The following is a 14792-nucleotide window of genomic DNA, read 5'->3' on the forward strand; positions in this document are numbered from 1 at the left end:
ATGGTATATGAAGTAAATAACCTACCATTAAAAATAACATATTTTTGCTTATATAACCTTGGAGAAAACTTGAGCTAATTCAAATGTAAAAGTGTTAGTATTTTAAGTTACTTAGTAACATATGTTTATGTTCACTTATGATTTAAAATGATTAAAGATCTCATAGTAGTAGCTACTGATCTGTTCAGATTTATTTGACATATTATACATCTTTTGAATAGATACACATATAATATCAAGAAGCGAAAGTGAAAAGACACTTAGAAAATGGGTTACTGAAAGCAGTTCACAATGGGTTACTGAAAGCAGTTCAAGAGACTATCTATGTCTACACAAAACAAGCATCTTCCAGTCTACTGCATGTAGCCAAATAAGCAGCCACCTAATTGATGGATTTAGAGAAGTTGGTACAAGCATGCCCAGTTAAAATAAAGTAACATCACCCATAAAGAACTGCATCTTTATCATCAAATCACTTTTGTAAAGTATTCTGAAAGTAGATGCTTTTTATCTGTACATGTACATGTGTACATCAGTAAAGCATATGTGTTAGTAGGTAGCCAAAATATTAGCAATAGTAGATGATCAATCCTTTCTAACTACCATTGCCTGGCAGACACTAAGACCCTCACTGAATGGGATAAAAGCTAAGTAAAATATTTTTCTTGAGGTGAGCTGAGGAGAAGTGAAGAGCTTGTTTCAGAATTTTACCAAGGGTCATTTATATTGGTTCATTGGAGTTTTGGGTCTACAGTATTATACGACATTGAGAGGAATTGCAGTTTGGAGTGGAAATGCTAATCTCATCCCATAAAACTTCCCTGAAATTTCCTGTTCTGCAGTGCTTAATCCCAGCTTAGTTCTCTTATGGATCACTATTTTGACTTGGCTGGTGAGACCTCAAGCATTTCCTTAATGCATATGCTGCTGAAAATAAGTTTGAAAACTGAGTTATATAACTTTTTTCAAAATATTCTTCAGGGATTTACCACCATTCTCTTCATATATTTCATTTCTAGAGTATTTTTTTAAAGTCACTATTAAAGTTGTTTTGGAAGGTATATATTCTGTATGATATTATCTACCACTGCCATCATTAGGAAAAGTTCACAACAGTCCACACTTTAGGCATAAGGCATACTCAGGGATGGGAAGCCAAAGACCATTTTTTGTGTGTTTGGGCTGGAAATTTCTCCTCATTCCAATAAAGTAAGACAAGTCCTAACTAAGCAGTTTGCTGAAAGAACATATAGAAAAAGCAATATAAAGTTAAGGTCCTCTGATCCATTATACCAGGGCATCTCAATTTTTTTTTTGCATATCTAAGAATCATCTAGTGAACTTATTAAAACATGGATTCCTTGACCTCACCCCCATAAATTGTTTCAGTACGTCTGTGGTGGAGGCTTGGAAAACTGGGTTTCTAACAATATCTCAGGAAATACTAAGCTGCTAGCTCAGGGTCATTTTGAGTAGCACTGCCTTAGAGAATCTAATAAATCATATAGACCCTCTCATGAGAATAAGGCATGCAAGTGTACACACATTCACACAAACATAAAATTTCCAAAGATTCTGAACCTTGGTTCTAAAATTACATGTATATTTTAATGTTTCTCTTTTTGGTGTTACCATTGCCTTGCCCTTTGAATAAATTTGCTATACCCAAGAAAGCAGTCAGTGTTCTTTCATTGCATATGGATAAATTCTTTATAGTAGATATGTAGCTCCATTGATTTAATTAACAGATAAAAGTAAAAAAAAGTAGAGAAATCATCAGTAAATTAATATTCTATTTTTCAATATTAGTATTTAATTAGTAATTGTTGAAAATTGATTAATTTTAATGTTTATGAAACTACTGATCCACTAGATCTAGATGAAGCTCTTCCTTCCAATGTGGATGATATTTGATGAATTCAGTCACAAGCTATATAATATATGAAATGTGCATATATGCAATATATTTATATATATACAATATACAATTGATATCTACTATTGATCAATTTGCTACAGAGAAAAATTGTTATCACCAATGGTAGAAGTATATAATGAGACTGCACTCCAACCTCACTAAGCTTCACTTACTAAAATTCAGTATAAGGTAGGTCAATCCCAAATTATATCCAAGGATATTTGTTTTCAGAATCATTTTTACTATTATCCTCCAGCATGTATGATAAGGTTGTAATTATAATGATTCTGTAGTTCATCTGAAGCTACTATAGTATGATTTCAATCATAGCAGGTAATTAACCATGTTAGTATTAGCCAGACTAACTCCTTGCTAAAGCTCCTTTGGGATGCTACTATATTGGTTATTATCAGCTTGCCTAGAAGGTGGGCAGGAAAAGAAAAAAAAAGCCTCGTCATTTTCTGTGCTTCTTACAAGTGCTGTTTGATAAGAAACTAAAGAATATGCTTTCTTAGATTTTTTTTTTTTAGGGATTATCTGTAGCTTATTTTTTCTACTTGTTTTCTCTGCATCATAAATAGTGCTAATTGAAGGTTGGATATGTCCTTCTGTGAGACAAATACTATACACTCCAGTTAACAGAAATCCTATGAATAAAATAAAATTAAACAAAAAAAGAATGGATTTATGTTTAGTGGTAGTTTAGAACTATATGTTACCTGGGTAAATTTCCATACCTGTGGTGGAAGTAATGGCAGTCTGATATAAGAAAGCAACATTGCTAGGTCTCGTTGCCTAGCCTGCACATCATGCCCCACCCACTGCATTAAAGCGTGGAAAATTGTTTCTTCATCAGGCACATTAATGTCATCACTGCACAGAAGTTTTGAAATTTCATTAGCTGGAAGCAAGAGGAATTCTTGGTTCTTTATTACCTCAATGAAGTGTTCCTAGAAAAGAAAGATTTTCTATTGAAACTTTGTACTTTAGAAATGTCTTAACCAAACAAACATATGAACATTTTGCTTTGTTAAAATTCAGAAAAGACCAGAGGGACAGGTATATGCTTTTATAACAAATAGGTGTCATTGCTGCCTGTGACAGAGGGCATGGGGAGTCTTCTGAAGTTGAGGAGCCAAATGTTTCCCCTGAGAATTATTTATGGAACACAAAGGGATTAATTGCTTCATAGGCCACATGGGTAGTGCCTGAGTTGATACCAGTGCTTTCCTCTCCTAGCTGTTGTGGGTGGCAACAACTTACGACTCCAGAATTGATTGATGTTGAGTTGGTCTTTAGCCAAAACCCTTAAGAAAAAGGGTGGAAATTTTCAAGGAGGAGGCTACCTTGAAGACCTGGGAGAGGTAACTCTGGCTGTGCATTTGAGGGGGCAACATACTGAATTCCTTTGAGTTGAGACAAACAGATTGATGACAAACTCTTTTCTCTTATGGAAAAGCATGATCTATTAACCAAGGCAAAGTTATATTTTACAATGGATAATACACAGATTTAGGACAATCCAAAAGGGACTCTTATGGAATTATTTTTTAGGGGGGGTGAATGGGATTGTCTTGCAATTTTTATATATTATTCCTTAATTCTCTCTTCTGTCACAGTGTTATATTTTATCAAGTATCAAATTTCAGGCAGCTGTGTTTCAAATTTTTTCATCAAAACACCACTATATATTTTTTCTTATTTATAATGTTGCATATTTTTCTATACAACACAATTACCTTTTTCAACATTTTTCATAGTAAAAAAATCTCGTTTTAAATGTGATATACTTCCAAAATGGAGATAAACCTGTCTAGTTGGTAATTTATGTTGCCAAATAAAGAGATATTCTTGAAGCAGCTTAAAACAGCCTCTAAATAAATTGGGGGGAATCTTGGATAAATCAAATCACTACCTCAGCTCCACTCAGAGTTTAGTCATTGTTGAACTGAGTTAGCGTAATAGTAAAATTATTCATACAAAATCCATTGTTTGATAGACCCATCAGAGAGCTCTAGTACCATAAATTCCAAGCTAAATTGTCTATTTAAATGAAGAGCCCTCTCATGACTAAGGTAAACAATTAAGAGAAGACTACTGTTTTTAATGTAGCAGATGTCCCTGGTTGAAAACCCTCTCACCTACAGCAAAGTAATGGAACTAGTACTATAACTAATAATATGTTACATTTGTACAGCACATCACACTTTCACAAACATTAAGTCAAAAAAAAAAAAACATTAAGTCATCACCAATATGATCTTGTAGGTGGTGAAATTATTCTGATGAGAAAATAGGTTATGTGAATTGTTTGGTCTCCTGTGCAATAAATGGCAAAGTATAGATTCAAACTTAAGTCTTTAGGTCTACTCCATTTTGCTCAACACTGCAACTGCCTTTCATAAGTGATATAATTTTTGTGAATGGGTTAAGGAAAAGATAAAACTCTAAAAATCTATGGTTACCTATTACTGGTAGTGTATGTAAACTCAGAGTTTATATCATTGTCAATATGATGGAAAACCCTTTATCTCATTCTCCTTTCTATCCACTCTCCAATGAAAGAAAAGAAAAATAGAAAGCTAATGAGAGAGAGAGAGAGATTGACCCAGTCGGTAAAACCTACTCAATGGCTAATGTGGATCATAGAAAAATCTATCAAATTTGGTTATGCATTTAAAAAGTTAAGAAATGATTCAAATAGTTTATATGATGGTCAATTTATATAGCGGGAAATTAGAGTTATGATAGAATTTGTTATGGTCCCAGAGAAACTTCCCAATGAGATTACTGAAAATTGTTTGGCAATATAGTAACCTAGTCTAAATAAAAAATATATATATTGATTTAAAGTATACACATGGCACTGCAATATCCAGTACTGCAGAGAAATATTTAGTTAAGCTTAAAGATTAATTTTAAATTGTTTTATTTTTGAATTATTTTGTTTCTAATCTCAAGATAAACACTTTCTTCTATATACCTTTCCAAGAGGTTTGATACTCATTTTTTAATCCACACTTACTTTGTTGTAAAACTTACTAGATAAACATAACATACTTGCTGAGTGTTTCATCAGTGCAGACTACTATTTATAGAATTATGATGGCTAATTTAGTGTGTCAACTTGACTTAACCATGGAGTGTCTAGACTTTGTATCAAACATTATTCTGGGTGTATCTGTGAGGATATTTCTGAATGAAGCCCATTTACATTAGGGAGGGAGATTATGTTTTACACCGTCTAATATTCAAATGTTTGTAATTGAGTCTTGAAAGTTCAACATTATTCTTTTTTTTAAAGATTTTATTTATTTATTTGACAGAGAGATACACATCAAGAGAGGGAACAAAAGCAGGGAGAGTGGGAGAGGGAGAAGCAGGCTTCCCACGGAGCAGAGAGCCTGATGAGGGGCTCGATCCCAGGACCCTGGGATCATGACCTGAGCCGAAGGCAGACGCTTAACGACTGAGCCACCCAGACGCCCCGAGAGTTCAAAATTATTCTTAAAAAATAAAATTATTTGTATTTTTATAATATCAATACAGTATTACAAAAACATTATTATAGCAAGACCGTTGCCTCCTTTGCTTTATTTATAGTAGATACTAAAATAACTGAAGAAAGGGAGTTAAGTGAGACAGCAGTAATGTGCTTTTTGCAAATCCTGCTTTAACACTCAGTTTCAGCCACATAATAAGAAAAGGAAGACAAGTTCATTTTGAGGAACAAAAATAATTCAAGCTGTTTATCAGAATGTGTTTTGACAGTGAGAGTAAGATAACAGACAGGAAACTTAATACTTAGTTTAAGAATTTAAGTAAATTAACAGGTAGTTTTCATGTTTGGCTTTTGTGGTAGGATTATTCTTTGAGCTATATAACTGATGTTCCTATAGATTATATGGCATCCGTATTTAGCACATAGGAATATAAATAGTATGATTCGGTAACATATGTTAAACTCTCAATCCATTATAATATAATTCTCCCCAAAATGCTATAGTTTGAGGACTTTGTTTGAAACTTCAAATTTTGAACAATGACCAGGGATGGGAAAAAGAGGGAGAAAGTTTTACAAGGAAAATTTAGAGTATTCAAATATTGGAAAGTTGAAAAATTTAAGATCTGTATTAAATGTTAACAAAATATTGTTTATATGCCTCTCAATCATAAATTCATAATGTTAATTTTATTTTTAGATGTGATTCTCTATTGTTTGCTTTTATGTACTTACCTCTTTGTTTTTGAATCTTAAATAACCATAGCAATTTTCTTAGAGTGAAAGATTTATCTTTTTGATCAGATTTTACAGAAAGATCCATCTCATAATTTTCCTGCTTCAGGGGTTCAAAAGTTCACTTTCTTTTTTTTTTTAAAGATTTTATTTATATTTTTATTTATTTATTTATTTATTTATTTATTTATTTATTTATTTGACAGAGAGAGAGAGCACGCATAAGTAGGCAGAGAGAGAGAGGGAGAAACAGGCTCCCTGCTAAGAAGAGAGCCTGATCCCAGGACCCTGGGATCATGACCTGAGCCAAAAGCAGCCGCTTAACTGACTGAGCCACAGGTGCCCTAAAAGTTCATTTTCTTCTTTGCATCAGGGAATTATTAGCATTAATGGTAATTTAATATCCTCTGACTACTTTTTCTGGTCTCCCTACAATCTATATTTCACGTCACTGTCACTTGACTGAATAAAGATAGTCTTATCCGATCCAATTTTAAAAGAATTAACACATACAAACATGTTCAGTTAATTTATTATGATTACTTATAGAATTGAGAAGGATTTTAAGTTAGTTATGTTAAAGGATTGAACTGCAAGTTGTTTTTAACCAAAATAGATATTTTTGTTAAGACATAAAATATCCATTCAGTAGAATTAGTTGCTTTTGATAGTTCTTAAGCTCTTCCACTTAATATTGATATATTAGTTTTTGTTCTTATTGAATGTTTTTATATTGAATTCCTTTTCTTATTGAATGTTATTTAACTTTCATTAGAAATCATAATGTATACACTTTTAGAAGCTAAAATTCTAATATTACAAAAAATCAAGCACAAAGAAACAAATGATCTGATTAAAAAATGAGCAGAAGACATGAATAGATATTTTTCCAAAGAAGACATATAGATGGCCAACAGATACATGAAAAGATGTTCAACATCACTCATCATCAGAAAAATATAAATGAAAATTACAATGAGATATCACTTCACACCTGTCAGAATGGTTAAAACTAACAGCACAAGAAACAAAAGCTGTTGGTGAGGATGTGGAGAAAGAGGAACCCTCTTACACTGCTGTTGGGAATGCGAACTGGTGCAGCCACTCTGGAAAACAGGATGGAGGTTCATCAAAAAGTTAAAAATAGAACAGCCCTATCATCCAGCAATTGCACTACTAGGTATTTACCTAAATAATACAAAAATACTAATTTGAAGGGATGCATGCCCCCTGATGTTTATAGCAGCATTATCAATAATTGCCAAATTGTGGAAAGAGCCCAAATGTCTATCAGCTGATGAATGAATAAAGAAGAAATGGTGTGTGTGTGTGTGTGTGTGTGTGTGTGTGTGTATTACTCAACCATCAAAAACAATGAACTCTTGCTATTTGCAACAATGTGGTTGGAGCTACAGAGTATTACACTAAGCAAAATATGTCAGTCAGAGAAAGGAACATACCATATGCCTTCACTCATGTGTGGAATTTAAGAAACAAATGATCACAGGGGGAAAAAAAAGAGAGACAAACCAAGAAACAGACCCTTAACTATAGAAAACAAACTGATGGGTACCAGAGAGCAGGTAGGTGGGAGGATGGGTTAAATAGATAATGGGGATTAAGGAATGCACTTGTGATGAGCACCGGTGCTGTATGTACATGTTGAACCACTAAATTGTACACCTGAAACTAATAGTGCACTGTATGCTAACAAAATGGAATGTAAATAAAAACTTAAATCAGGGATGGGCACTTGGGTGGCTCAGTCAGTTCAGCATCTGCTTTCGGCTCAGGTCATTCTCACAGGGTCCTGGAATTGAGTCCCACATCAGGCTTCTCCCTCTCCCTTTGCCTGCCTCTCCCACTGCTTGTGTTCTCTCTCTCTCTTTCTCTGTCAAATAAATAAAAATCTTTTTTTTAAAGATTATTTAATTATTTGAGAGAGAGAGGAGAGCATGAAAGGGGGACGGGCAGAGGGAGAAGCAGACTCCCTGCTGAACAGGGAGCCTGATGTGGGACTCGATCCTGGGACTCCAGGATCCTGACCTGAGCTGAGGGCAGTCGCTTAACCAACTGAGCCACCCAGGTGCCCAAATAAATAAAAATCATTAAAGAAAAAGAAATCACGGACAGTATATTTTCCTAATACTGTGGATATGACTTGAAATATTTCCTTAAATGATTTAATTTTTTGCAGTATTCTCATTTCTCCAAGCTTTGAGATTTAATTAAAACTTTTCAGTTTAAAAAATGAGAAACTTGCTTGAGTACAGCTCAACCAAATATTTTTATCTAATATCCATTATGTGCAAGTCATTTGCAAATTATATAAATTTATATTGCTCTTCAATTTTATCCCAACATTATAGTCTTTCCATTGGAAAGGCTGTGTGTATATATACACACACACACATGCATATGTACAAATACATATCAGTAAACCAGTCAGTAAGTCAGATATTGTGTTAATATAATATTACTACAAGTTAATTTGAAGCAATTTATTTTACCATTGTGTACTTATGTGCCACACTTAGGAGCTCTGTACAGCCCTGAGCATCTCCAAATGATCGAATTCCTAAGCAGTTTGAAGGATGGAGCTGCTTTATGAGATAATTGGAGCAGACTTCAACGACTTGAGTCAGCTGCAAGAGACAAGCTGCAGCCAACAAATTTTCAATAGTATCTTCTTTTAACTGCAGAACACCTAGATGGTTTGAAAAAGTAAAGAATGATTATATGTCCCAAAAGTAAGACACATATATGCTAACTAGTTGAATTTTTCAATTTCTCTCATTACTAGGGCTATCTTTTCTAGTGCACAGTAACCACTATGGAAATACCTTTCAAAGCCAACATATGCAAGGGAGTCTGTAATAACATTAATAAGATGGCTGAAGGTAGCCAGACTAGATTATCAAAAACAACTGTAGCAAATGAACAGTGAACACCTTTATTGTAAAGAACAGCAACTTGTTATTTCTTTGTCATCTTAGACCTCATCTAAATCTTATATCAATCATTGAACACTACATCTGAAACTAATGATGTACTATATGTTGGCTAATTGAATTTAAATAAAAAAAGAAAAAAATCTACAATTCTTTCACCTAAATTAAATAAGTAAACAGATAAATAAATAAATCTTATATAAATACCTGTAAATACTATGACTCAAGGAGTATTTTGTCATATTGTATAATGACCATACAGGTAACTATCATTTGTATGGAAAAAAAATTGATAACTAAGTAGAGCATTGAGGTTATATGTCTATATTTTTGTGTGTCTGTCTGCATTTATTAGCTGATAAGGATGAATTTGCTCAGATATTATGCCTGGAACTGATACCTGGTATCGTCTCAAAAGAAAAATAATATTGTTAACAGTCCTCAAATAAATGTTTGTATGATCATTTCCTTAGATATAAAAAACTGGCTCTGTTTGAAAATATCTGTGAAGAGATTTTTTTTAGAATGAGATCAGAGCTATGTAAGCTATTTCCTTTATATTGAGATATAATATATATATATTTAAATATGTATATGCACATACATATAAAATTTTCAGAGGAAGCATTGTTGATGACTTATTGCAAATGTAAGTTATTTTGCATTTTGTTATATCCTTTTTTTGTTTTAGCCAAAGTATAAGTAAGTTATAAAAAATGATATTTCATATGGAGTATATGTACTATAAACTATTTCTTTGTATTTTCTCCTTGTAAGATGCCTTAATATGGATTCTATATGGTTTTACAAGCATAAATAAAAGAGTAAATACATACTGTGAGATGCTCTTTATTTGTTTCAACCTCTAAAATATGTGGTGAAAGGGTCTTGTCCATCAGCAGACTTTCTTGAGTTGTTTGTTTTTTGTCATGGATTTTGAAGGGAGAGACCTGCCTATATCTTATGAGACCCAGAGAAGTTATAAACTATTCTCAGATTCAGATCTAAGATTCACCTGCTACAGACATTGAAACTTGGCCTGGTTATTCAGAAGAATATTAATTTCTTAATGAACAAAATCATAAAATCTTAGAAGAAAATAGTAAAAAATCTCCTTGAAATTGGTTTTGGCAATAATTTCTTGGTAATACACCAAAATACAGGCCACAAAATCTAAAATAAACAAGTGAGACTACATCAAACTAAAAAGCTTCTGCACAGAAAGGAAATATAAAATATATTGAAAAGGCAATCTACAGAATGAGAGAAATATTGCAAACCATATATCTGATAAGGGGTTAATATCTAAAAGATATAAAGGATTCATATAATTCAATAGCATGAAAACAAATAATCCAATTAAAAAAAGAACAACTAGGGGCTCCTGGGTGGCTCTGTGGGTTAAGTGTGTGCCTTTGGCTCAGGTCATGATTTCAGGGTCCTGGGATCCAGCCCTGCATTGGGCTTTCTGCTCAGCAGGGAGTCTGCTTCTGTCTCTCCTTCTGCCCCACTCCCCCTCATGCTCTCCCTCTCCCTCTCTCAAATAAATAAATAAAATTTTTACAAATAATAAAAATAAAAATAAAAAAGAGCAAGTAAACTGGATCTTTTTTTTTCCCCAGAAATGACATACAAATGACCAATAGGGATATGAAAATGTGCTTAAAATTACTAAATACCAGGGAAATGTGAATCAAAATCAGAAGAAGGGATAGCCAATGTTGGTGAGGTTTTGGAGAAAAGAGAACCTTTATGCACTGTTTGTAGGAATGTAAATTAATACAGCATTATGGAAAACAGTATAGTGGTTCATAAAAAAATTAAAAAATAAAACTACCATATGATCCAAAAATCCTACTCATGATTATATGTACAAAGAAATGAAATCAGGTGCTCGCTTCGGCAGCACATATACTAAAATTGGAACGATACAGAGAAGATTAGCATGGCCCCTGCGCAAGGATGACACGCAAATTCGTGAAGCGTTCCATATTTTTTATTGAGGAGGGCACGTTCTGCACGGAGCACTGGGTGTTATGAACAAACAATGAATCATGGAACACTGCACCAAAAACTAATGATGTAATATATGGTGATTAACATAACAATAAAAAATTTAAAAAAATAACTTATATGGGCCAATATCTTAATGCATACTGTAATATTTCTAACAGCAAAAACCTAAGAGCAATTTAAGTGAACATAAAAGGGAAACCGTTAAGCAAATTATATTTTATAATGAAATGGACTGTTTAATCGCCACTGAATTTATGATCAAATAAAAAATATAACTGTGGAAAAAAAAAGAAATGAAATCAGGATCTTAAGAGATATCTGCACTCCCATGTTTGTTGCACTATTATTTACAATAGCTAAATGGAAACAACGAACCTAAATGTCCTTCAACAGTTGAATGGATAAGGAAATATATCTATTTTTTTTCTGATTTCTTAGAAATGGCAAGTAGATTGGTGGTTGCTAGGGACTGAGAGGGGGAACTGGGGAGGTGTAGGTCAAAGGGTGTAAACTTTCAGTTATAAGATTAAATAGTTGTGAGGATCTAATGTACAGCATGGTGTCTATAGTTAATAATATGGTATTCAGTAATGTATACTTGAAAATTGTTGAGAGTATATCTTAAAGATTCTCGCCATAAAAAAAGGAATTAACAATTTGAGATAATGTGTGCATTAATTACCTTCATCTATGTAATCATTCCACTTGTGTATGTATAGCAAATCATCACATAGCATACTCTAAATATATAAAATTATATTTGCCAATTATTGCTCAATAAAGTTGGAAAATATAAATAAATACTTACTGGCCTCCAAACTCATCTTGTTACCTTTGTCTTATAGTTTGAGTAAATATGACTTTATTATTTCAAAGGAAGAGACTATGTCTCTAATATAGAGTTGGAATACTACAATTCTAGTTTTTACAAATGAGAATGGGGGTGCCTAGGTGGCTCAGTTGGTTAAGTGTCCAACTCTTGATTTCAGCTCAGGTCATGATCACTGGGTCTTAGGATCAAGCCCCGCATTGAGCTCTGAGTGCTGAGCATGGTGTCTGCTTGAGATTCTCTCTCCCTGTCCCTCTGACCCTCTCCCCTCTCACATACTCTAAATAAATAAATAAATGAATTAATAAATAAACGAATAAATAAATAAATAAATTTAAAAAATGAGAAAATACCCACACCATTCAAGAGAGAGACAGACATGTCCTTGTATTTTTGTGTTAAAATAGCTTTATTCTCTCATGGTCAAAATTTTTATAACATATTATTTATGTCTTATTCTTTTATACTACTGAATTTAAATTCTGATTCTGCCCCTTACTTCCTTGGGAAAGCTACCTAACTGGTTGATCCTTCAGTTTTCTCATTTCTAGTTGGAATAATAATGTAGATTATATAATGTAGGGTTATTGTGAGGATTGAATGACTTAATACATGCCACTTTACCTGTGTAAGCATACTGCACCAAGGAATTAAGTGCATTAGGATCAACTCCTTCCATCTTGACCTCTTCTTGTTTGGCTTCAAGCACATCATTAGTAAACATTGCAGCAAAATAATCAGACACTGCGCTGAGAACCAACCTTGAAATAGGAATGTTTCATAGGAACTTAAATTAGTCAGTAGTCTCATTGAAAACCATGAAGTACAATCAGTAAGTTTGTAACACTGCTGAGTTTGTTATCTGCATGAATCTTGCAGAGTTTAGTAAAGTGTAGTGAAATTAGAAAGGTAAATTAAGTAGGTTGATTTTCTTTTGAGGGTTTGTGCTGTTTTGCATCAATTTCTCTGAAGTTTGGCTCTTCTAAATATCACACAAGGAAATGGATCGTATATGCTAATGCTTTTTCAATGTAGGAAGATAAGAATATATTCTCCTCAGCATTCTAATTTGTTTTCAATGGACCAGTTCATTCTCATTCACATGCTATACTCATGAAACTCATATCTATCTGCATAAGGATACTTACCGATGGGCTGGGATTCGGAGGTGTCCAGCAATAAGTAGTACATCACACAGTTGTTTCTCTTTCAGGTAGTTCTCCATTTTGTGGAGAGTTTGCTCTGCATGGTTTATAGCATGGAACTGCTCCTCAGATCTGTTGACACTCATTTCTTCAGGATTTTGTGTATCCAATCTGAAAGGTGGGTAAGAGGGAGAATATGGTTTATTCTCTTAGTGAGTGTGCAAATGTCCAGTGGAAATTTGGACACACCAACTTCTAAAAGAAATGTACTGGATTAAAGTTAAATTAAAATTTGTCCTCCAATTTTAAATATTTCGCTATAATTACTAATTTTCCATTAAAGTGAAGTATCATAGTGCATAGTAATACTTGGAATGGAACCATAAATATGTATAGTTCCATTGAAGGGCTAATGGTAATTTTTATATGCACAAACATAAATTTCAAAATGCTAGCCTCTTTCTTTGTTTTTTATTGGTATCACAATTATGCCATTAGGCATAAAATTGTAGTGATGATTCAAAATACATTTCAAATTTAATTATGTCCTGAAGCTTCTCCATGGAATACTCATTATGTGTTTCTTGAAGAATCTCAAACTTAAGAGTTCCATAACATTCTTTACAATGTCAGCCCCATCAAGAAAATATACAATTTCCATCTTTTATATCTTTTTTCCAGATTTATTGAGATATAATTGATATATAACATTGTGTGAGTTTCAGGTGTACAGTGTAATGATTTCATATATGTATATATTGTAAAATTATTACCAGAATAAGGTTAGTTAACACATCCATCACCTCACATAGTTACTATTTTTCATGTGTGTGGTGAGAACACTTAAGATCTAGGGTCTTAGCAACTTTCAAGTGTACAATACAATATTGTTAACTATAGTCACCGTGCTGTACATTAGATCCCCAGAGCTTATTCATCTTCTTTTTTTTCCAGATCAATAGATTTTATTTTAATTTTTACTTTTTTTAATTTACATTCAATTAGCCAACATATAGTACATCATTAGTTTCAGATGTAGAGTTCAATAATTCATCATTTGCATATAACACCCAGTGTTCATCACATCATGTATCCCCCTTAATGCCCATCATGCAATGACCCCACCCCCACCCACCTCCCCTCCGGGAACCCTCAGTTTGTTTCCTGTAGTTAAGAGCCTCTCATGGTTTTTCTTCCTTTCTGATTACTTCCTATTCAGTTTTCCCTCCCTTCTCCTATGATCCTCTGCACTGTTTCTTATATTCCACATATAAGTGAAACCATATGATAATTGTCTTTCTCTGATTGACTTGTTTCACCCAGCACAATACCCTCCAGTTTCATCCACATCAATTCAAATGGTGGGTATTCATCCTTTCCAATTGTTGAGTAATATTCCATTGTATATATATATCACATCTTCTTTATCCATTCATCTGTCGATGGACATCTTGGCTCTTTCATCTTTTTTTTTGTTTGTTTTCTATTTTATTTTTTTATTATTATGTTCAATTAGCCAACATATAGTACATCATTAGTTTTTGAAAGAGTGTTCAACAATTCACTAGTTGCATATAAAACCAGTGTTCATCACAACACGTGCCTTCCTTAATACCCATCACCCAGGTACCCCATCCCTCCACCCCTTCCTCTCTGCAACTCTCAGTTTGTTTCCTGGAGTCTAGAGTCTCTCATG

The 14792-nt window shown here is 33.3% G+C and overlaps 1 protein-coding gene and 1 non-coding gene across 3 annotated transcripts in view; one reads left to right on the top strand and one right to left on the bottom strand.

Annotated features, from left to right (window-relative positions):
• KLHL4 (kelch like family member 4) overlaps window positions 1-14792 on the bottom strand; it is a 145497-nt gene that overhangs the window by 59856 nt on the left and 70849 nt on the right. For both annotated transcript variants that reach the window (XM_088028974.1, XM_028101459.1), the window contains exons 2-5: window positions 13100-13267; window positions 12576-12712; window positions 8666-8862; window positions 2656-2868 (exon numbers count right to left, since the gene is read on the bottom strand). In XM_088028974.1, coding sequence (XP_087885100.1) covers window positions 2656-2868; window positions 8666-8862; window positions 12576-12712; window positions 13100-13267 — 715 coding nt within the window. The remainder of the gene's footprint in view (window positions 1-2655; window positions 2869-8665; window positions 8863-12575; window positions 12713-13099; window positions 13268-14792) is intronic.
• On the top strand, window positions 10997-11103 carry LOC114207578 (U6 spliceosomal RNA). The gene has a single exon (XR_003608879.1). It is a non-coding gene; the product is annotated as a U6 spliceosomal RNA (small nuclear RNA).

This window comes from Eumetopias jubatus, unplaced genomic scaffold (genome assembly GCF_037043125.1).
Source record: "Eumetopias jubatus isolate StellerSeaLion01/CBP00866 unplaced genomic scaffold, mEumJub1_p1.0 scaffold_11, whole genome shotgun sequence".
NCBI lineage: Eukaryota > Metazoa > Chordata > Mammalia > Carnivora > Otariidae > Eumetopias > Eumetopias jubatus.